This window comes from Trichechus manatus, unplaced genomic scaffold, assembly GCF_000243295.1.
Source record: "Trichechus manatus latirostris isolate Lorelei unplaced genomic scaffold, TriManLat1.0 scaffold00028, whole genome shotgun sequence".
Classification (NCBI taxonomy): Eukaryota; Metazoa; Chordata; class Mammalia; order Sirenia; family Trichechidae; genus Trichechus; species Trichechus manatus.
This window is the reverse complement of record NW_004443964.1, coordinates 18,093,748-18,118,259: the sequence shown is the minus strand read 5'-3', so window position 1 is coordinate 18,118,259 and position 24,512 is coordinate 18,093,748. Positions and strand designations below refer to the sequence as shown.

At 37.9% G+C, this 24,512-nt stretch overlaps 1 protein-coding gene across 2 annotated transcripts in view; it reads left to right on the top strand.

Moving 5' to 3' along the window:
* TANC2 (tetratricopeptide repeat, ankyrin repeat and coiled-coil containing 2) overlaps window positions 1–24,512 on the top strand; it is a 232,057-nt gene that overhangs the window by 35,331 nt on the left and 172,214 nt on the right. Inside the window, exon 2 of one of the 2 annotated variants that reach the window (XM_023729376.1) lies at window positions 9,660–9,770. The exons of the other annotated variant lie outside the window; for it this stretch is intronic. Within the exon in view, the coding sequence (XP_023585144.1) occupies window positions 9,660–9,770 (111 nt within the window). The remainder of the gene's footprint in view (window positions 1–9,659; window positions 9,771–24,512) is intronic. 2 annotated transcript variants of the gene reach the window in all.

The following is a 24,512-nucleotide window of genomic DNA, read 5'->3' as shown; positions in this document are numbered from 1 at the left end:
CAGCCTTGCCAGGAAAGCCAGCCTATCCTTCCCCTCTTATAATTCTATGACTTCATTCACTTAAAGAAAGCATTTTTTTATGGAGTATCCCTGTTGGAGTCCTGCCACTTGGTACTATCTTATTCTCCTCTATGCATTTACTGGAAAACTATCGTTTTTTTTTTTTTTTTTTTAGATTTATGCCAATTCCCTCCTAAAAACTCCCTTCTGGTATGAAACTTTCATCAAAGACAAATACTTCAATAGTTATTTTAAATTCTTACTTTAACACCTTTATACTCGTTTGGACTAGTTGTGCTTCAACATCATCTACACTTTTGTAGCTCACAGGTGACCCTCCAAAGGGTGGATTTTCACTTTCACCATTAACATTCCTGTGTTATCTGATTGCTCTTATTTGCCAGCCTCCTCCCTCAAATGATCTTGGGAGGAATTAGTGCACATAGACAGTATTAATATTTCTTCAAAATGGCCCCCAAATGATGGATAACTTGGGACTCTTTAAAAAAACAACCACAACAAAAGACTTGCTGCCAAAAGAGTGACTGGAAGAAGAAAATCCTAAATGTTACCATACCCTTTAATACTCTCAGATATGAGGCCTTACTTTACATTTTATTACAATTTTTTCTTAGGAAAGACCTCTTAGTGATTAGCTGTTATTGTTGTGTGCCATCAAGTCAATTGTGACTCATAGCAACACTATAGGTCAGAGTAGAACTGTCCCATAGTTTCCAAGGCTGTAATCTTTTTTTTTCACACTTCCTGATTTTATTTTTTTCCTTTTTTTTTTTTTATTGTACTTTAGATGAAGGTTTACAGAACAAATAGTTTCTCATTAAACAGTTAGTACACATATTGTTTTATGACAATGGTTAACAACCCCACAACACGTCAACACTGTCCCTTCTAGTGACTTCATTACTGAGCTAAAAGGGTGTCCGGGGGCCATACTCTTGGGGTTTCTTCAGTCTCTGTCCGGCCACTAAGTCTGGTCTTTTTTTGTTAGTTAGAATTTTGTTCTACATTTTTCTTCAGCTCTGTCTGGGACCCTCTGTTGTGATCCTGGTCAGAGCAGTCAGTGGTGGTAGCCGGACACCATCTAGTTGTACTGGACTCAGTCTGGTGGAGGCTGTGGTAGTTGTGCTCCATTAGTCCTTTGGACTAATCTTTTCCTTGTATCTTGTTTTCTTCATTCTCCCTTGCTGCCGAAGGGGTGAGATCATTGGAGTATCTTAGATGGCTGCTCACAGGCTTTTAAGACCCCAGACGCTACTCACCAAGGTAGAATGTAGAACATTTTCTTTATAAACTGTCTTATGCCAATTGAGCTAGATGTTCCCGGAGACCATGGTTCCCACAGCAAGGCTGTAATCTTTAAGGAAGCAGACTGCCACATCTTTCTCCCACAGAGTGGCTGATGGATTTGAACCATTAACTTGGATGAGAACAACATTATCATCTACCTTACATTTAAATTTATTATTAGACATGCACAGTACCCCATGGATAAAGGTAAAAGATGAAGATATATAGAACAAAGAATTATCAGATAAGCACTTAACCACTGCACCACCAGGGCTCCTTAGTGATCAATTTTGCATGTGTTATTTGTAGATCTCTTTCTTTAACTAAGTTGTTCTGGATCTTTAGTGTGTATCAGAATCACCTAAACAGATTGCTGGGTCCCACCTTCCAGAGTTTCTGATTCAGCTGGTCTGGAGCGGGGCATGTCTAACAAATTGACAGGTAATGTTGTATTGCTGGTCCAGGCACCACATTTTGAGAAACAACGATTAACTTGCTTAGCTTGCTTTCTGCACATTATTTCTCATTGTCTAGCTTAGACCATTTTGATTTGACTATTCTACTACCTTTTAAGGCATAACATATTTTCTTCAACATTATTCTGTTCTCAAAAATTATTTTTTAATAATCCCCCTATGGCATCTTAGATGTATCTCTTTGTTTTATTCCTCCCATTCAGATTTTGCAAATCATACTGAATCTTTGATGATGATGATGACAATGACAAGGGCAACATCAATAATAATAGTTAATCTTTATAGAGCATTTTTTCTGTGCTAGGCACTTTTTATGGATTGAATTTTGTCCCCCAAAAACATGTGTTGTAAATCCTAATTTCTATGCCTGTGGTTAAAGTGTTAAAAAGCAGAGATGTCACTTTGAGGACTGAGGTGCGCCTGACCCAAGCCATGATATTTCAGTTGCCTCATATGCAGGCAAAAGCTGGACAGTGGATAAGGAAGATGGAAGAAGAACCTTTGAATTATGGTGTTGGTGAAGAATATTGAATGTACCATGGACTCCTAGGAGAACAAACAAATCTGTCTTGGAAGAAGTACAGTCAGAATGCTCCTTAGAAGCAAGGATGGGGAGACTTCGTCTCACATACTTTGGACATGTTATCAGGAAGGACCAATCCCTGGAGAAGGACATCGTGCTTGTTAAAGTAGAGAGTCAACAAGAAAGAGGAAAACTGTTAATGAGATGGATTGACACAGTGGCTGCAACAATGGACTCAAGTGTAACAATGATTGTGAGGATGGTGCAGGACCTGGCAGTGTTTTGTTTGGTTGTATATAGTGTCACTGTGAATCGGAACTGACTCGATGGTACCTAACAACATTTGGGAATGAGTTGTCTGTTATGTTAATTATGTTAATGAGGCATGATTAGCATGGGGTGTGTTTTAAATCAGTCTCTTTTGAGATACAAAAGAGATTAAACAAGCAAGCTAGCAAGCAGAGATGGGGGAAGAGAGATGCCAGCCATGTGAAGATCACCCAGGAGCAGAAGCTAAAAGAGACAAAGACCTTCCTCCATAGCCAACAGAGAGAGAAAGCCTTCCCCTAGAGCCGGCACCCTGAATTCAGACTTCTAGCCTCCTAAGCTGTGAGAAAATAAATTTCTATTTGTTAAAGCCACCCCCTGATGGTATTTCTGTTAAAGCAGCACTGGATAACCAAGAATTTAGGGTGTGTCTTAGGCATCTAGTGCTGCTGTAACAGAAATATCACAAATGGATGGCTTTAATAAAGAGAAGTTTGTTTTCTCACAGTCTAGTAGGCTAGAAGTCCAAATTCAGGATGTCAGCTTCAAGGGGAAGGCCTTCTGTCTCTGTTGGCTCTGGAGGAAGATCCTTCTCGTCAATCTTCCCCTAGACTAGGAACTTCTCTGCACAGGAACCTGGGTCCAAAGGACATGCTTTGCTCCTGGTGCTTCTTTCATGGTGGTATGAGGTCCCCCATCTCTCTGCTTGCTTCTCTCTTTTATATTTCAAGAGATTGCCTCAACACACAGTCCAGTCTTGTAGATTGAGTCCTGCCTCGCTAACGCTAACATAACTGCCACCCATCCTCCCTCATTAACATCATAGAGGCAGGATTTACAACATATAGGAAAATCAAACAATACCGGGAATCATGGACCAGCCAAATTGATACACATATTTTTGGGGGGACATAATTCAGTCCATGACAGGGTGCTTCTCTAACAGATGCTCAAAATGTGAAAGCAGTTTTGGAATTGGGTAATGGGTAGAGGCTGGAAGAGTCTTAAGGTGCCTGATAGTAAAAGCCTAGACTGCCTTAAGAGACTGTTGGTAGAATTATGGATGTCAAAGGCAGTTCTAGTGAGAGTTCAGAAGGAAGTGAGGAGAGCTATAGAGAAAGTCTCTGTCATCTTAGAGAATACATATGGTGCCAGCAACAGAATGTTGCTAGACATGTGGACGTTAAATGTGCTTCGGGTGAAGCTTTAAAAGGAAATGATGAACATGGGATTGAATGGTGAAGGAAGGGTAGTGCTTTTTATGGTGACAAAGAACTTGTCTGAATTGTGTTCAGATGTTTCATGTAAGGTATAACTTGTAAGTGATGAACTTGGATGTTTGGCTGATGAGATTTCTAAACAAGATTTTAAAGGAGTCACGTGGTTTTTCTTTGCCACTTACGGTAAAATGCAAGAGAAAGGAAATGGACTTAAAAATGAGCTGTACAAGATAAAAACAGAACTTAAAAAGTTGGAAAATGCTGTTGTACAGACTAAGGACATGTGTCCTAGAATTTTCACCAAGAACGTGGCTACACAATCTTTCGTTAAAGAGATCAAGACTCTGACTGATGGATGTAACCATTTACCATAGCAGAAGATCCATCAGCTTAGACTGAAGGGGACAGAGAAAGAACAAAAGGAAAGAACACTGTCTGCCTTTTGGAATTCCACAGGCAGGAAACAGTCCAAAGAAGCTACATCTGTAGTCCTCCAGGAAAAGAAAAGGACCATCTCTGGAACAAGTCGGAGATCAGCAGAACTGTTGGAAGGAACATGGGAAGCAGGTCTGCCTCAATTTCAAAGGGTGCAACAACAGCCTGCTGGGTTTCAAAGAGTGGGGCCACAGTGTCATAGGTTTCAAAGGGACAGATCTTCACCTGCTTGGTTCTGGAGTGTAAGGCTGCCATTCACAAGTGCCAGGGGGATGTGGCCACTGCCCAAAGCTGAGGGGGTGGGGCTGCCATGCTCAAGGGGCAGAAGAATGGGGCCTGCCGGGGCTGAGGCAAAGGGGACACCGCTCAGATGGACTAGGAGAATGGGACTGCCCAAAGCTGTGGGAGCAGAGTTGCCATCTGTCATGGATTGAATTGTGTCCCCCCAAAATATGTATCAACTTGGCTAGGTCATGATTCCCAGTACTGAATGATTATCTACCATTTTATCACCTGATGTGATTTCTCTATGTGTTGTAAACTCTGTCACTATGATGTAATAAGATGGATTCGCGGCAGTTACACTGATGAGGTCTACAAGATTAGATAGTGTCTTAAGTCAATCTCTTTTGAGATATATAAGAGAGAAGTGAGCAGAGATACATGGGAACTTCATACTACCAAGAAAGCAGTGCCGGGAGCAGAGCACGTCCTTTAGACCTGAAGTTCCTGCACATAGAAGCTCCCAGACCAAGGGAACACAGATGACTCGGACCTTCCTCCAGAGCTGGCAGAGAAAGTGTTCCGTTGGAGCTGATGCCCTGAATTCAGACTTGGTAGCCTGCTGGACTGTGAGAGAATAAACTTCTCTTTGTTAAAGCCATCCACTTCTGGTATTTCTGTTACAGCAGCACTAGATGACTAAGGCACCGTCCTAGTGGGCCTGGAATGCAGGGCTGAAGCCGAAGGCCGAGGAGCCCTCCACCCAGAGTCTGGAGGGCAGAGCCATTGCCTAGATGGTCTCAGAGAACTGAGGATTATTTTCAACCCTTGAGAGCTAATGTAAATCGTTCGACTGGGTTTTGGACTTGGCTGGGTGCCCGTTATCCCTTCTTTCCCTCCAGTGTCTCCTGTTGATAGTGGAAATGTCTGCTTTGTGCCCGTTCCACTATCATACTTTGGAAACATAACTTGTAGTCTAGATTTCACAGCTTCACAGATGAGAAAGAATTTTGCCTCAGGATGGGATACACCTAAAGTCTCAACCATATTTGATTTAGATGATTCAGAAGGTGAGGTCTTGGACTTGGAGTTGATGTAAGATTTTGAGATGATATGATGGGGTAAATGTGTTTTGAATGTGGGAAGAACATAAATTTGAGGGGGCCAAAGGGTACAATGTTAGGGATTGAATTGTGTCCCCCCAAAATATGTGTTGTAAGTCCTAACTTCTAAGCCTATGGTTATAATCCCATATGGGAATGAATTGTGTGTTAATGAGGCAGGATTAGTATAGGGTGTGTTTTAAGTCAGTCTCTTTTGAGATATTAAAGAGATTAAACAAGAAAGCTAGCAAGCAGAGGTGGGGAAGGAGAGATGCCAAGCCACATGAAGATCGCCCAGGAGCAGAAGCTAAGAGACAAGGACCTTCCTCCAGAGCCAACAGAGAGAGAAAGCCTTCCCTGAGAGCCGGCATCCTAAATTCAGACTTCTAGCCCCCTAAACTGTGAGAAAATAAATTTCTTTTTGTTAAAGCCACCCCTTTGTGGTATTTCTGTTATAGCAGCACTGGATTACTAAGAGAGCACTCTTCTGAGCATTTTATTTGAATTAATTAATTCTCACAACTCCTGCAAGATGTAGGTACTGTTATTATTCCAGAATAACTGATGAGAAAACTTAGACACAGAAAAGTTCTCAAAGCTAGGAATAAGTGGAAGAGCTGGCTATCAAACCTAGGCATTTTGGTTCCAGAGCCCAGAACCTTAATTCCTGTGCTACCATAATATACTGCTTTTCTGTACTATGTCTTGAAACCACTTTTTTACTTTGTTTTCCTCCCTGCTCCATGTCGTAACAAACTTATAGATGAGCTAAGTCACCATATCCAGAGACTCTGCTAAATACTGTGCCTGCTTGGAGTCAGTTAAGCCTCATAACAATCCTATGACTTTATGGGAAAACTGAGGCTTAGTAAGGCGAGGTAACTTGCCCAGTTTCTTACTAGTAATAAGTATTAGAGCCAAGACCTAAATCTTTCAAATCACGAAGTCCATACTCTTAACCAGTACGCATCCTTCCTCTCAACCTCTGCCAGATTCCTGTTCTCAGGACTCCTGTTCCCAATATTGTCCAGATCACTTCTCAGAGCCCTGAAATAGTTTCCTGCTATGTCTTACATCACAATAAAGTACCTGATTTTAGTTTTAGAGTCCTCCTACCCATCTCATTTCAACTAGTTTTTTTCACCATCAGGTAAACCCTCTTGATATACAATGATCTCACCCATATCTGAATCATATGGTATTCTTTACAACAAAGTATATTAAAATTCTAGTCTTCCAAGCAAAATATTGTGCCCCATCTTCCAAATTGCTCTTTTATGTTCTCTGTCAAGCAGTATTAAGACTACTGGGCAACCTACCATACCTGTGGTTACTTCTTGTGTTTGATTGGCTTAGTGATAACTTACTGGTCTTCTGTAACTTGGATGAGAGCAACATTATCGTCTACCTTGTATTTAAATTTATTTTTAGATGTGCATAGCCCCAAGGATAAAGGTAGAAGGTGAAGGTGTATAGAGGAAAGAAGTAAATGTCCACGGTGAGCTATAAAGATAACCTTAGCTGAAATTCCCTTCTCAGAGAAAATAGGAAAGTCTGCATGGCATTGAGCTTTATAGCTCTAAAATAACTCTCTTCTTTACTGGAAAAGTACATATTTTAGTAAAAGGTTCCTTTTTTTTTTTTTTCTCTGCCAGGATCTATTTGACTTCTGATTAATTCAGAGCAGATATGCCACACTCTCTTCGTAGTCTCGGCTATTTCCATCTTTTTGTACTATCTCTAAGATATTGATTTTTCTCCTTGACTCCATCTCATAATTCTTATACATTCTCCTACCCATCACCATCGAGTTGATTCCAACTCACAGCGACCCTACAGAACAGAGTAGAACCACTCCATAGCGTTTCCAAGCCTGTGATCTTTACAGAAGCAGACTGCCACATCTTTCTCCTGCGGAGCAGCTAGCAGGTTCGGACCACTGACCTTTCAGTTAGTAGCCAAGTACTTAACCACTGCGCCACCAAGTGCTTCTTACCTTCTTCCTACCTTCCTCAATGTGTCCTACCATCCGTCAGTTTCTTCCTTACATATCTACCCTTAAGTTACTGATCTGTTTCTCCACTAGCCCCAAATTTCATAATAGAAAATTGTTAGTAAGATTTTTAGATATATAGAGTCCCTTGAGCAGAGGACAGTGCTATCTTTATCAGAGCTCAGCAGGTATAATAGTTATTGTGCTGCCATGAGAATGCTTTAATAAAATTCCAGTAAAGGACTTAAGAGCTTTGAGAATTAAATTATAATCATTTGTCCTATACTAAGCAGTATTGGATAAATACAATGTTTCATTATTTTTTAATTGGTTAGTGAGGTCATAAGGAAAGAGACTCAAATATTGGCTATTGGTAGCCTATATATATGCATATAAATTACTTGAGATCTTCATTGGTGATAGTGATTTAAAAAGACAAGTTCAGGTATTATACTTTTAGCAGGGTGAGATTTCTGCCATTTCAAAGCTTACTTTTGCCAGAGAACTATACTGTTAGCACTCTTGGCATTAGGCCTTCATTGCTGTGGAGACAGTAACCAGCATTACAGTATATTGTTTTTCTGACATGCACATGAGATATACATGTACACTCTAAACACTTTAGTTTAAAGTGTGATTTAGTTGTCTGTAGGTTGTAAGTGTTGGCACATTTCAAAAATATTTTCTGTGTGCTTTTAATACTTTATTATTTTTATCCTCCAAAGAAAATAGAGGATAATTCTACCACTGTAATGACAAAGTTTTATATAACTTTTTAGAGGGTCTTTTAGGAATAACTTAGAATCCTCTGTGGGTTAGCAGTGGAAGAGGATTTTGAAGAATATGCAGAAACTAATGAAAAAAGTAATATGATCTTAAGCACTCACATGTCTCGGACACCTATAATTATGACACTAATATACATAATGTATACCAATCATTTTCCAGTTGAACTGATAATTTTGTGCTAGTGCATTGCTAAGTACTTTCACCCAATAGCTTATTTAATAGAACTCATCTTTAAAGTCCCAAAGCAATCTCCATTAATTTTAACTTTCAAAATATTTAATTGATTATTTTAACATATATCAGTAGTGTTCCTTAACTTTTCCCCCTAAAAAAGAGTAAATAAAATTTATACATGCTTTCAGTAAGTAAGGAGCCCGGTGGCGTAGTGGTTAAGAGCTATGGCTGCTAACCAGAAGGTCGGCGGTTCGAGTCCACCAGCCACTCCTTGGAAACCCTATGGGGCAGTTCTACTCTGTCCTTATAGGGTCGCTATGAGTCGGAATTGACTCAACAGCAACAGGTTTGGTTTTTTGTTTCAATAAGTAAAACTTTTAATTTGTGAATTATACTTTACATTTCATTCCTTACCAGAATGAAATGGATTGCATGGCATGGACTAATACTTAGACCTCATAATTAAATTCTTAAGTAAGTCACATCTTTTAGCATCCAGTGTGAAACTGGCATGACCTAGTTAATATCTTAGTCCATTAGCAGTTTTAACTTATTAAATTAATCACTGAACAGTACAGTGATTTCCTTGTTAAGCAAGATAGATTAGACGTGATGGCTTATATATAATCCTACTTACAGTATTTATCACAACTGAGTATTATACTAGTTACTTCTAGATAAAGAAAACCTTTTGATTACAGTTATTATAAACAAAGCCTTAAAACTTAGTCCTGTACTTTCCTCAGTTAATATTTATACTTAATGGCAAAGGAAACCAAGATAAGAAAGTTCTTTGCTTATTTAGAGAGAAAATAGCTAAAGATAATAATAGATAGCCACAACTTGTGCCCATAGTTTTGAATATTAGATTTTAGCTTTCCTTCTTGCAGTGACTTTTTAACAAGACCCATCTCCTCTATGAAGAATGGAGTTAATTTTTTTTTCTGGCACAAAAAATAGGGTAACCTGATCTGAGTCTGACAGAGTGTGTCGTTCAGTTAAGTGCTTCCATCTGTTGCCTGCTGTTCCCCTTACTCATGACCCCTCTATGTTTCTCTTTCCCTTTCCCCCGTTTCCCTCTGTTTCTCTTTCCTGTTTCTCTCTTCCTTCCTTTCTATTTCTTTCCTCTCTCTCTTTTTTTATTCTTAGCCCCTCTAAGGAAGGCAAAGTTTGTTGAGAGTCCACGAATTCCAGAATCCGAGCTTGGCTCACCAACCCTCACTTCAGCTCAGAAACTGGACGTGGATGCATACTGCCCTGGTAAGCGTGCATGCAAAGTGTCTGCTTCAAAAGAGGGAGGATTAGAGTGGGCCCATCCAGCAGAAGTATATTTTGCACGTATACTACTCATAAAAACATATCAGTGATCTCTTTTACAACTGACTGCATATTTTCCTTATTAGAACATCATTTTTACTGAACATTTTTCTTTAGCTATTGAAGTAATATTGAGAATAAGCATTTAAAAGAATTTCAAAGATAATTCTTAAGATAATTAAAATAGATTTTGGTAGAGATAGTTTTCAGGGTTATTTTGGTGATTTGAGATAGCATTAAAATTTGCCCTGGCCATGTGCAAACAGGAATGTTGAAGATATGAATAAGAATGTTCATTCAACACTGGACCTTTTGCATATGACCTATTATGCCTAATCCCTGTTAAAACAGTTATAGAAAATAGTGGTGATAGTGGCAACATTAAACTTGAATTAAAAAAGAAGCATTATTATCTTCCTGAGTTTGAATCAGACTCCTTCTGGATACTGACTTTTAGAAATACCTTGTCTCATGAATGGCATGTCAGCAGATGTGGGAGTTCACTAAAACCCTTCTTGTGTGGGAGCCAAACTGAGGCCGGCTCATTATCAATGCTTAGATTCTTCCAAACTTAGATGAGTTGCCTGGCAACATCCTTTACACTCACTCTACAGTGAGTCTATAGAGCTGTGTCAGAAATGTTCACAGCTCTAGCTGAGTATACAGATCAGAGCTTTAGTGAAGGACCTTGGAAGACTTGATTTTAGGTCTTTCGTGTATTCCTGCTCATTAAAATTGATGTTAAACCACAGTAAATGCATCCATTGCATATTTACAGCATTAGAGGTCAGCAGGGTAAAATGATTCCTAGTTCTAGGGAAGATATCAGGAGGTCATTTGAAATGTCAGGAAAATATACTTCTGAAGCCAGATAAGACATTTTTAAAAAGTAACAATAGGAGAAAAGTTAGGCCAAACCTAATGAAATAAGAGAAGTTTGATTTTATGAATCACTTTTGGAATATTGAAAGACCTTGAGAATTTCCCTTCCAGGGTGTAGGACCCTGCACTACATTCACTGTTACAGGTAACTATTCATTTTTAAGTCAATCACAGTTATGTATTAGGGCCCAACTTTTCTATTTTCAAAAGGAAGGAAATAACTCTTTAAATGGCACTGTAACATGTTGTTAGAACAATCTTTTTCATGGTTTTAGGTATTTTCACACTTCTTGGGCAGTGGAATATTGTGTTTTGTATTTCTTCAACCACACTTTTTTTTTAATAATAAAATAAATAAATAAATGTCTTATTCCTGCCTTGAGTTTTAGAAGAGAACCTCTTTTGTTTTCCTGATTTGTAAATCCGAATGACTGTGAGGGAAGCCTAATCTTTTACTTCCTGATTGCTCATCTGACATCCTTAATCTAATCTAGCTATTACAATTGTTATGAAGGAAAGTAGTTGCCGTTTATTGGAATGCAAGTGCCAAATCACTATGAAACATCTTATTCATGTGATTATTTCTGTATATGTTCCACAAGCATGAATTCTTTTCTAACTTGGAATTGAACCAAGCTAACCCTCAGTTAAGATTTTTAGAAAGCCAGGAAGAAACTACAACTTGATGCCAAAATGCAAATTGCCATACCATGCAGCCTTTCCTTATCTGAAACAGCTTTAAAGCACAAAGACTTCATAGTGTTTTCCTCTTTTATAATAAAGTTATTAGACTTTCTGAAAATAAATTTCTGCTGAGGTAAGAGGTGACCTGACGGTTGAAGCTACATAGTACCAAAAATTAACAATAAACAAATGAATTAATAAGCACACTAGTAAACAAAAAGCAGTTTAGGCTTTAAAAATTTCTCTTACATCGGAAATACAAAACAATGATCATATTTTGTTTTGTACTTATACATAGTAATGCAGTTAAGGCTAGTGTTCTGATAATCTTCTTGTCCACCTGCTTTACTTAGTATCACATACAAATTTAGGAAAACATATCATGCAGAGGCAACAATCTTAAACTAAAGATCAGAGCTGTTGTTGAATTGATTCCAACTCATAGTGAACCCATGAGACAGAGTAGAACTGTCCCGTAGGGTTTCCTAGGCTATAATCTTTATGGAAGCAGATCACTGGGTCTTTTGTCCTGTGGATCCACTGGGTGGGTTCGAACCACCACCATTTTGGTTGGCAGCCAAGTGCTTAAACATTTTGCCACCAGGTTGCCTTCCCCATGGAATAGATGTGGAAACAACTGCAGAGAGACTGACAAATCAAGGTTGGAGCAGAACCAAACCCGTTGCTGTCGAGTCGATTCCGACCATAGCAACCCTAGAGGACAGAGTAGAACTGGCCTATAGGGTTTCCAAGGAGTGCTTAGTGGATTAGAACTGCCGACCTTTTGGTTAGCAGCCGTAGCTCTTAACCATTACGCCACCAGGGTTTCCAAGGTTAGAGTAGTAATTCCCAGATTTTAGTTTGCTTCAGAATCACCTGGAGGATTTGTTCTAACAGATTGCTTCACCTACCCCCACAATTTCTGATTCAGTGGGTCTGGAGTGGACTAAGAATTTGCATTCTGACAAATTCCTGGTTGATGTTGATACTACTGATCAGGTTCCACATTTCTAGAACCAACTTGAGAACTGGGTTTCAGGGCTGCTGCAGGCTGCTGGCAGGTGGTCCAGGGAACAATGATGGAGATCTGTGCAGTTCATTCTACTGCTGTTGACTTCTGGGGAGGAATTGGGAACGCTGTTTAAGTATTATCTAAACTTAAACCTTCTGGTGCCTTATTTTAGACTTTATAAAAAAGAATAAAGCTTTTGTGTTGGGGAAATGGACATATATAGTTTTCTTGGTTTGTCTATTTGTACCTGGCATCTGTGTACCCATGTATCAGAGCAAGTCATTGATGTTTGGTCTGCAAAGTCTAGGGAAAGCTACACTGGGATATAGCTATTGATCCAGAATATTTACTAATAAATCGAGTAATTCAGTCTACATAGCATAGATTCTAGAATATCTGAGTTAAGTTTTGGTATTCCTCAAATGAAATGGTTGCATGTAGAAAATGTGACAAAAATACAAGTAAATAGTAGATTTTAGTTCAGCAACTAAAACTATGGAGGTGATTGAGGGTATTACATAGGTGAACTGCTGAAGTAGGGGGTGTTATGGGAATTGTGTTTGGTAATTATCTTACAGTGGAGAAAGTAAGACCTAGAAGAAATTGATTTGTATAGGGTCACAAGCAGGCTTTATTGTTGTATAAACACAAAGGAGCCCAGAAATACATTACCCTCTAATCCTATTGCTGTTCAATTCCATAAACACTCCTTGACTATCCTTAAAATAAAAAGCAGAAAATTCAGTTTTTAAAAATAACAGGACTATGTTCTGTTTTTTGAAAAACGAAAATCAACTGATATTAGTAGTTTCAAAAAAATAACTCCCAAAATAACAGATTCATACTACACTCTATAGCTTTTCTGCCTATAGCATTACTTGTAAGCTCCGTGATTTTAGGTAAGTCATATAATCTTCCTAAGCTTCAGTTTTCTTATCTATGAGAGTGGGAAAAATATTCTTAAATCGTATTAATAAATATAACAGAATACTTGGCCCATCGTAAGTGCTCATAAGTGTTAGCTGATTTTATTATTATTACAGTGATAATCCTGAGGTATAGCACAAGATCTTAGTGTTTTCTAAGTAATCAGAAAAAAAAAGTTCGAAGGTTTACAGTCATTTTTAGTTAAATGTATCTTAACTTTGTTTCAGTTTTCAATCTCTCGTTACTAGTCTTATGATCTTGAGCATATTGTGTAACATCTCTGTGCCTTTCCTGTCACAGCAACATTATATATGACATTTTTTTCTGTAATTTAACAAACTAAATATGTGTGTATATAGATGCATGAATACACATTCATAGGAAAAAAATTGTTTAGAAGAATACACCAAACTCTAACATTGGTTGCCTGAGGAAAAAGAATTGAGAGGAAATCAGAGGGGAGTAGGACTGTTAAGAGAGTACTAGTGTTAGCAGTGGTTGTTATCAGGTTGGTGGGATTACAGGTGTTTTTAATTTTCTTTCTTGGGCAGCATATATCTGTGAGTAAGAGTTCAGGTTCTAGAGTTAGATCCGGGTTTAATTTCTGGCTATCCCACCTACTAGCTGTGTATCTGTGTAACTTCATAGCCTTAAATTCTTTGTCTGTAAAATTGTGATAAAAAGATAAACCTATGTTTGAAAAAAAAAAAAGACCTATCTCATAGGGTTGTTATTAAGATTAAGTGAAATAGTGCGATGCCAAATGCTTAGCTCAGGTAAAATAGCAATAAGAGATATTAGCACCTTTCCTATTGTTCATCATCACCATCATTACACTTTTCTGCATTTTCTAGTTTCTACAATGAACTTGTATTAAAAAAATTTAATTAACCAGCTGCCATTAGAGGACAGTAATGCGTTTTGTCTATACTTTAGTTTTTAAAGTTTTTATGTTGCACATTATAGTAAATACAGAAATTCCAAGTATAGAAGTAAACCTTGACACAGATAGCTGGCCAAGTCAACAGGTTTATAGGATTTTTGTCTACATGTGCGAGGTTATGGGCCAAGGTCCAGATCAGCCTTCTGAAAATACATAGGCTTTTATCCCCCCCAAATATTTTCAGAGGAACTTGAGCTTAATCTTTTTGTAATAGATCCTTTTAAATCTCTTATAAAATGTAATATCCTTCAACAGACAGTGTTATTTGAGGTGACAGCAAACTTAAGATGTATTTGAAACTCAAGAATGGAAAAGAATTTTATGATAGATACTTGGGGCATATCCATATTATACATATTTTGTATTTGTAAGGGATTTTTTGTTTAAATTTCTTATCAACATTGTACATTCTGTAGTAGAAGTACAAGTCACTGTAGACAAATAAAATGTTTTCTGTAAAACAGGTAGTTCCTTGAACTCTTTTCTCAACTCCTTTATTGTTGTTGTTGTTGTTAGGTGCCATCGAGTCATTTCCGACTCTTAGTGACACGGTGTACAACAGAACAAAACACTGCCCGGTCCTGCACCACCCTCAAAATCGTTGCTATGTTTGAGCCCATTGTTGCAGCCACTGTTTCAATCCATCTTGTTGAGGGTCTTCTTCTTTTTTGCTGACCCTCTACTTTACCAAGAATGATGTCCCACTCTAGGGTCTGGTCCCTCATGATAACATGTCCAAAGTATGTGAGATGAAGTCTCACCATCCTTGCTTTTGAGGAGCGTTCTGGCTGTACTTCTTCCAAGACAGATTTGTTTGTTCTTCTGGCAGTCCATAGTAAATTCAGTATTCTTCACCAATACCATAATCGAAAGACATCAATTCTTCTTTAGTTTTCCTTGTTCATTGTGCAGCTTTTGCATGCATAGGAGGCAATTGAAAATACCATGGCTTGGGTCAGGCACACCTTAGTTCTCAAGGTGACATCTTTGCTTTTTAACTCATTAAAGAGGTCTTTTACAGCAGATTGCCCAGTGTAATGCATAGTTTGATTTCTTGACTGGTGCTTCCATGGGCGTTGATTGTGGATCCAAGTAAAGTGAAATCCTTGACAACTTCAGTACTTTCTCTGTTTATCATGATGTTGCTTATTGGTCCAGTTGTGATGATTTTTTTTTTCTTTATGTTGAGGTGTAATCCATACTGAAGTATGAATACATACTTACAAGTAGAACCCTTTATATAATTTTGCATTGGCCTACAGGTACCAAGAGCCTTTTCTTTGTAATACCTTTTCTCATACCTTGTGTTTGTATTCCTTGTATCTACTAACAAGTGTAAAGCAGGGTTTTTAAGCTGAGTTAAATTGGTAAACTTTAGTGGGCCTCTGAGCTCCTTAAAATTATTCAAAAAAATATTTGTGTATGCAGATATGTGCTTTTTCCTAGGACAGATTCTCAAAAGGGTCTTTGATCCCACCCCCCCACCAAAAAAGAAAGAAATACTGTTTTTAAGGTTGAAATGAAGCAAAGGCTATTGATGCAAATTATAGGGGGGGAAAAAATCCAAAAACTGAAGTTGGATAGTGGTTGGACTCATAAGTAAAGTAAAGAAGGGAGTATTTGGACTACCAAAACCAAACCTGTTGCTCTCGAGTCGATTTCAACTCATAGTGACCTTATGAGACAGAGTAGAACTGCCCCATGGGGTTTCCAAGGAGTGGCTGGTGGATTCAAACTGCTGACCTTTTGGTTAGCAGCTATAGCTTTTTACCACTGCACCATCAGGGCTCCAAATTGGACTAATCGGGATATGAAAAGTCAGTATAGAAAGTAGAGATTGGAAGACGGAAAGGTAAACAGAAATAATTTCAGTGTATTTTAAATATGAGATACTGGCTGATTACTGTTTATGAAAATAAACATATCAAAGAACTAGAATATGAATATGAGTAGCTTTTTTCCCCACACTCCCTATTCAGTAAGCCCTTAACATGTTAGAAAGTGATTTCAGTGGACAGGTGCTTTGTTGAATAAATCTTTCCACTTTAAACAGTTTTAATTGTTTTCTTGGTTTATAGATTATCATTGTTAAAAGGTTAACAATCTCATTACACTAACTTTTAGATTAACTTCCCTAAGGTATTTTGCATCACAAATTCTGAAGACTTGGCCTGTGAATATGGTGCATAGATCTATAATTTAGTTAGATATCCAGATGGACAGCTTGTCTGTTAATTGTGAAAACCATTTTAACTTTTGGTTTTGAGGCAGTAAAATGCACTGGTTAAGAGTACAGACCTGGGAGCCAGACTACCTGTGTTCAAATACTAGCTCTGCTACTTCCTACTTGTGTGACTTTGGGCAAATACTTAACCAGTCTTAACCTCAATTTTCGTGGCTGTAAAATGAGGATAGTAATATCTTTACATCATAGGAATGTTGTAAAGATGTAATAAATTAAAATATTTAAAATGATTTTTAAAAAAATTACCTGGTCCATAGTTAGTGCTTATAAATCTTATCTACTATTATAGTTTGTTTTTTTTTGTTAATGCTGAGCCTTTACTGCCTTTTGTCTGAGGATATTTTCAGTAGAGTTGTCATATCTTTTTTATGAATGCTTTGCAAAAAGGATAAAATGACAACTATAACCTCTAGTCATTGGCCTCTTTTTACAAGCAGTTATGTGTAGATACTATGGTAAGTATATGTGTATGTATATGTGTTTTGTTGTTGGTTTTTAATAGAGGCAGTTTTTCATAGTGTTGAATAGCTCAGACTCTGGGATCAGACAAGCTGGGTATTCAGTTCTAGCTGTGGAGCACTTAACTATCTGTGTGACTTTTGTTGTTTAATCTTTCTAATCCTGGGGTTCTTCATCTATAAAATGAATATAGTAACATCACCTGCTCCATAGGGTGTTTGTGATGATTAAAGAAGATAATACACATAAATTACTTAGCACAATGCCTAGAACATCAATTATTATAACTAATACCTAATTTCTCACAAGTTTATATTATTATAGATTTATTTCTGATACAAAAGATACAGTTTGTGTTTTTCTGTTCCTAAGCAGTATATATGTGAACTCATGGAAGTCTTTTGTAAATAAAATAAGGAGTAGAGTAGAGCTGGAAGGGAAGATAAGGAAAGAGATATTGGAGGTTTGAAGAGAGAGAAGTTACGAAATTGTGTTCCAGGAGAGCGAATGGATTAGAGAAATGTAGTAGGATTGTTGGGCAGAACTAGTGTCTCACTTATGATCATGAATTTATAGAAATTGTGGTATGAATTTAGAGAAAGATTTGTTAGTATTGTTGTGTCAACCACATTTAACTACACTGGATCAGGTACAAAGTAGATGGAGAATTGGACCTTAACTAGAGTTGGAATTTTGCCAGATTAGAATAATAAGATGAGAGAAGATCAAGGGAGTTCGGGGTGTTTGCTTTTTATTACTTAGTTATTTATAACATTTATATTTAAAATATAATACTTTATATTAGTTATTTTCAGTAAAATATTTTTTATGTAGAAGTCAAAATTCATTACAGTAAACTTAAGGAACCTGGAGCTATAATGGAGCCCTGGTGGCATAGTGGTTAAGAGCTCGGCTGCTAACCAAAAGGTCAGCAGTTCGAATCCACCAGCCGTTCCTTGGAACCCCTATGGGGCAGTTCTTCTCTGCCCTATAGGGTTGCTATGAGTTGGAATCAACTAAATGGCAAAGAGTTTGTTTTTTGTTTTTTTGGTTTGGGGCTATAATAGGATTGATTATAAATTGCATAAATGAGGCAATGAACTTTCCTTAGAATTCCAGTTTGCTCCCACATTGTGACTTTCAATTTGGAAATTATTGGTTTAGTATGTCTTCTGCATATTTCTACATATTTTCTCTGTGCTGTCTCATGGCCTAGAAGCATGTGTCCTTATTCCTTGCCTTCCAGTAGAGAAGTTCCACAGAATTCCTGGTATTCCACCCTTTTTATATTCAAAATTACCTCTTCTACTGCCCTTCTTATAACTGTAAACCTTTTCCCTTGCCTAATCTCTCCTGACTATTACAGTACAGTAAAATACTTCTTCCTAGAACGTGTTTTTCTCTTTAAGCCTGGTAATTACATCTCGTTATTTTAGTGTGCAGTTTCTATCTAGAATAAATCCCAGATTTAGCAGCCAACAGAGAATAAATTTGCCTTTACACAAACATGACATTGGAGGATATGATAATACTTTCCTTACTGTGACCAGTATGTAAATGCCTTGCTTTCAACATTAGAAGAAATTGTGCTATGAATGAGGAAGTCCAGGCCAATAAGGGAATACTGGCAATATGGAAATATTACATTAAAAAAGTACCACATCTTTACTGTATTTTATATCTCAAACCTATGTCTATTCAAAGCAGGTGTTAGAAACCTCAGTTTAAAACCCAAAGGAGTGTTTCAGTGAGAAATATCGGTCTTAGAGATGAAGCATTTAAGGTTCTTGAGCCTGTCAAGTATTGCTTTTCATTTCAGCCAAATAATCATCGTCAAACATTGATATGCAGGTAGTACTCCTTGTATATTGAAGGCAATTATGTAGGCAAGGAAACACTAGTGTAAATGTTACCAAGCGAAGAGTAGTTTCTAGCTCTACAGATCTCATCTCTACAGTGATTCCCATTTCCAATGAGAGAGAATCAGAATAGTGGGAAATTGTGATGGGAGATTTTAAGTGTTTAAAAGCCTATTCCCCTTGCTAAGTGCCAAACTAATGAATTTTTTTTAATGCAAAAGGAAGAGTCCCTAATCTAAAATTTCATTCCAGATAACAAGGAGAACCATCGTTTATGTGCGTGCACGTGCACACCGTGACTGTTTGTTTTTGACTGTTTGGAGGATTTTGTTTTCCATTTATTTGTGCATGTTTAAGTTTTTAGTAAGAGGACTGTGGGATTATTAAAGATTACTGTTGTCAGTTGCCGTCGAATTGGCTCTGACTCATGATGACTCCATATTACAACAGAACAAATCATTGCCTGGTCCTGCACCATCTTTATGATTGATGGTATGCTCGAGTCCTTTGTTAATGCAGCCACTGTGCATTTTGTGTGCCTTCTAAGCCAGGGAGCTCATCTTCCAGTACTACACCGGACAGTATTCTGTTGTGATCCATAGGATTTTCACTGGCTAATGTTCAGAAGTAGATCACCAGGCATTTCTTCCTAGTCTGTCTTAGTCTGGAGGCTCTTCTGAAACCTGTTCACCATGGGTAATGCTGCTCGTATTTGAAGTACCAGTGGCATAGCTTCCAGCATCATAGCAACACACAAGCCACTACAGTAAGACAAACTGACAGATGGGTGGTGGTATTAAAGATTAGGTAGATAAATTTACTTATTGTGTTTTTAGGGAGTATACATCTTCAGGGACAAAAGCAAATATTTTAAAAATCGCTTAATCATAGAAACATAGATGCTGCAAAAGATACAAAGTTTTGTTAATCTGGATTTCCAAGTTGGGGTAACGATTTGAAGGGAGCAAAAGAAAGAAACATCTGTATGGGCTTTAGGTAAGTTTTTGTGCCTTGAAATGATTCAAGGACTGGAAGCTATAAGAACTTCTCATCAGGGGTTGATCTAAGTTTGGTGGAACTTCCAACAGTTTTAGGTACTCTGTTTAACAAAAAGAATATGAAAGTATCTTACTTTTGCAAATCTTACAAAACCATATTACCATGTGAATGCTTTGTTAAGACCTCTCCCAGAATATTGGAAAGGGCCCCAAATTTAAACTTTATTAGCTTTTGCTAGGAGACCTGAACCCTAAAAGAAAGGTCAGAGAATTTAGGATTCTAACTGCAAAAGAAAACAATTAAATTCACTGCTTTGAATGAGAGGTCAGAAACGTAATGTTCAAATTCCTCACATTGGTTGAGTTTCTCATTAATGAAGAAGAACACTGTAAGAAGTTGAAACTGGGTTTCTTGGGTATACCACTTTAACCTAGACCTGGAGTAACAGTGTTAGATCTCCACAGCCCTGACACAGATGGCTACCAAAGCTGATTTTCTTATCAAATACTTTTATTTGGAGACTATATTTCAAACGTAAGGGTTGGGTTGAAAGATAGGATTAAGTAGTCTTTTTAACCCTTGCATTCCACTAGGGCTAAGTATAATGCCCATAAGCACTACTGGCAGGTCTACAGTGCAGGAAGGAGATAGGAATAAGGAGGAAAAAAGGGGGAGGAGGGCAGAAGCTTAAGACATGGAAGATAGCACAAGAAGGAATGAAGGAGAGGAAAATGAAATAGAAAAGCAGGGGAAAAGCATGCTAGTGGTGGGAGTTTTTTTCAGTGCCATTCATTGGCCACTATACCATAGAATGTAATTCTTGTGCACAATAAAGTTTGAGAACCACTGATTTAATGATTAGAAACTAACTTTGACCTAGATTATAACCTTGTATAAATTTGTACAAGCTACTTAACCTCAGTTTATTTAGTTTTTTAAACTTGATTTACTTAGTTTTTGCTTAGGTTTCGCCCAGTAGTTCTTAATTTTTATAGTCACGTATCCCTCCAAGAACAGGACATTGGTGGGTCGATGGTAGAATTCTCTTCTTCCATGTTGGAGACCTAGGTTCAATTCCCGACCAGTACACCTCATGTGCAGCCACTACCTGTCTGTCAGTACAGGCTTTTGTATTGCTATGGTGCTGAACAGGCTTCAGTGGAGTTTCCAGACTAAGACACATTAGGAAGAAGGGTGTGGTGATATACTTTGAAAATCAGCCACTAAAACCCTATGGATCACAACAGTGTGATCTCCAGCTGATCATGGAGATGGCTCAGGACAGGGCAGTGTTTTGTTCTGTTGTGTATAAGTTGCCATGAGTCAAGGGCTAACTTTACAACAACCACCCCTCTAAGAAACTGTTAAAATTTATGGACTTACATACAAAATTTTGCATATTGTCTGGGTTTTCAAAAAAATTAATAAAACATTTAGATTTGCTTTGTCCCATGTAATAGTTTATCTGAAAACTAATCTGAACAAACCAAAATTAGTAAGAATCAGAGTAGAGCATTCTAACCAGGTTGCATTATTGCTAGCTCCTCTTCTGTGTGTTAAAGCTAGGCATCTCCCCGCTACACAACAGGAGAGACTCCCTGAAAGTTGATTCTTTAAGTAAGCCCTAGGTGAGTTAATTTAAAGAAGGCAGTAGTTTAGAAGGGAAGAGGGAAAGGAAGAATAACTGGGAGAGACACAAACTTCTACTTCATGAGATGGGGTCCTATGATTAAAGGTTCCTCAGATATTTATGCAGCTACCCCAACTCATATCTTGCTTGAGGCATTTTCTTCCTCAATTGGGGGTTGACAATGACCTGTGTCACTGATAGCCTAACATAGATCTAGTTTTCCCATCTACTTTCAGGGACCATTCTTCCCTGGAGTCTGCCCTCTGGGCCCCCCATATTGAGAGATGATTCTTATTTAGAACTATAGAAAATATTTATAACTGCCATCTTAACCTCTAATTTATATTTAACTTTAAAACAGTAGACAAATTATTCTAGAGAAGCCATAGAAAAACTAATAGGCAAAGCACATTTTTAAAAATTAAAATGTGAATGCCTTCAGGCTGGACATACGTTCTTCAATTCAACGTTATCATTTCCTATTATTATTATCCCTACCCATGCCAGGTACGTGTCAAAACTGCTTGGACCCTGAAGTTATTTGAATTTGGGACCTCTTCTGTGGCTTAGTGGGAGTTCTTACTTTGTTTAGGAGGTGGCAGGGAAAGGACTGGAAAATGGGAGGATGAAAATTTCCCCTACCCACTCCCTACTAAACACACAATTTCCAGTGATTTGCAGAAGTCCAGAAGCATTGTTTTAGTTATCTAGTGCTGCTATAACAGAAATACCACAAGTAGATAGCTTTAACAAGCAAATTTATTCTGTCACAGTCTAGTAGGCTAGAAGTCCGCATTCACGGTGTTGGCTTCAGGGGAAGGCTTTTTCTCTCTGTCGATTCTGGGAGAAGGTCCTTGTCATCAATCTTCCCCTGGTGGAGGAGCTTCTCAGCTCAGGGACCCAGGTCCAAAGGACATGCTATGTTCCCGGTGCTTCTTTTTTGGTGATGTGAGGTCCCCCATCTCTCTGCTGTCTTCTCTCTTTTATATCTCAAAAGAGATTGACTTAAAACATGATCTAATCTTATAGATTGAGTCCTGCCTCATTAACATAAGTGCCGCTAATCCCATCTCATTAACATCATAGACATAGGAAAATTATATCAGATGACAAAATGGTGGACAGTTATACAACAGTGGGAATCATGGCCTACCCAAGTTGACACATATTTTTGAAGGACGCTATTCAATCCATGACAAACATATATTATAGAAGACCTCAGATCAAGGGTTCCTGATTTAGATTCTTTATTAGGTTATGTATGCTACTATTTGGAATATTTTAGTTTACAATTTAAGATAAACACTCTGATAATACATCACTGCATTACATAAACATTACCAAACAGTGCAGTGTGGTACCCAAACATCAGTACAAAGCAGGGCATAGCAATCACACCATTTCCATTATATAAGATTTTGTTGTTAACTACTGTGTTTTAGCTGTACCATGAGGAAGCAGTATACATGATTGAACAATTGAAATGTGAAGTTACTTTGAAAAGCAAAGAAGGAAAGAACTAAGGGAGAATTTCCTCAACCAATAACCTCTAGTGGAGTTGGGGAAATAGATTCAACATCTCCAACACTGTGGTCATCAATGACTCTGCCCTGCATTCCTTTTACTCTTCCACTGTTCATGGTTTCCTTCATCTCCACCACTCATAGCCTATAGACTCTAGCTCTTTTCTGCCACGTTTTTACACTATTATGTGAAGAATTTTCTTGTGAGATTAACTACAGTACCACTATATCTGTTGCCTATTTCTGCTAGTTGTCTCTTCATACCCTTGATTATTTTGTGTGCTTGGAATCAAAACAAATATTAAAAAATATTTTTAGAAATAATCTGAAGCTAGGATGGTGCTTTCTCTCTCTCTCTTTCTCAAAAGAGCTTTCATTTACTTCTGCTAGGTACTTGGGAGTGCTAGCAACCCAGGACCACCTCAGTCCAAGTTCAGGGTTTGAGGTTTTCTCATCTAAAGGCTAGCCAGATGACACAAATCATGTCTGTAAGGCCTGACTTACTTCTGGTTCATCTTTATTCCTAGGGTGCAGCTCTTAAGGGTCTCAGCCCAAAGTGTGGAGTGTTTTATTAGAGTTCTCACTCTTGACAGACCCTAGACTCCAACTTTTGTCTCCCTGAGCGTCTGAGACAGCCAGAAGCACAGCTCATCTGCTCAATCATTTCTTCCTGATTAGCAAATGTGTCCAGTGCTAAAGTGACCCTCAATACTGAGCAAACTCTGTTGTCAGCTTCCATCTTCTTCCTGTGTTTGTCTTGGTGATTTATCACCATCTTGTTAGTTCTTTGATGCTTTTAAAAAGATTTTAAAATATATTTTGTCCATTTTTCTTGAGTTGTCATCAGCAAGGGGGTACTCCCATTACTGAAAGTTCCCTGCTACCATTATTTGCTTTGGGTAAAAACATTTAGCATTTGTATTTTTAGATTGCAAACACATCCTAAAGTATGTAAATGGAGTATCTTTATTTTTCCATTCTGTGCCAACAGTAAAGCTAGATGGGAGCAGACTGCCCTCTAAAACAGTTTTAGAACACTGCCCATTTGGAGACATGCTCCCCTTAAATTCTGGGAGCAATATATTAAATTAAAATGGTATTAGCCAGTTGATTACCTGAAATATAAAGACGTTTCCTTTTCAAACGGGCTTTTAGAGTTGGTTCATGGTCCATCTCTTTGAGTAAGTTGTCTCCTAATTGGACTTGGAAACTAAATCTCAAAGGAATTAGTATTTTGCATCAATATTTTGACAAGTTTTTCCCTATTGTGGTTGTGGTACTACCCATGTGGTACTACTGAATTGTTGAAAACTTGACTTTCTGATTCTGATGTCCATCTGGCGTTATTTAGCCTGTTTCCATTAGATTTGGGGGGAAAATGGGTATTTCACCCAGCTATAAATTCCACGTGTATTTCATAGATTATAGAGGTAAATTAAACATTACATTTTCTACTTTTATCTTACCTTCTACAGTAGCCATAATACTGAAACTGTAATTGTGAATGGGTGAAGTTGATGTT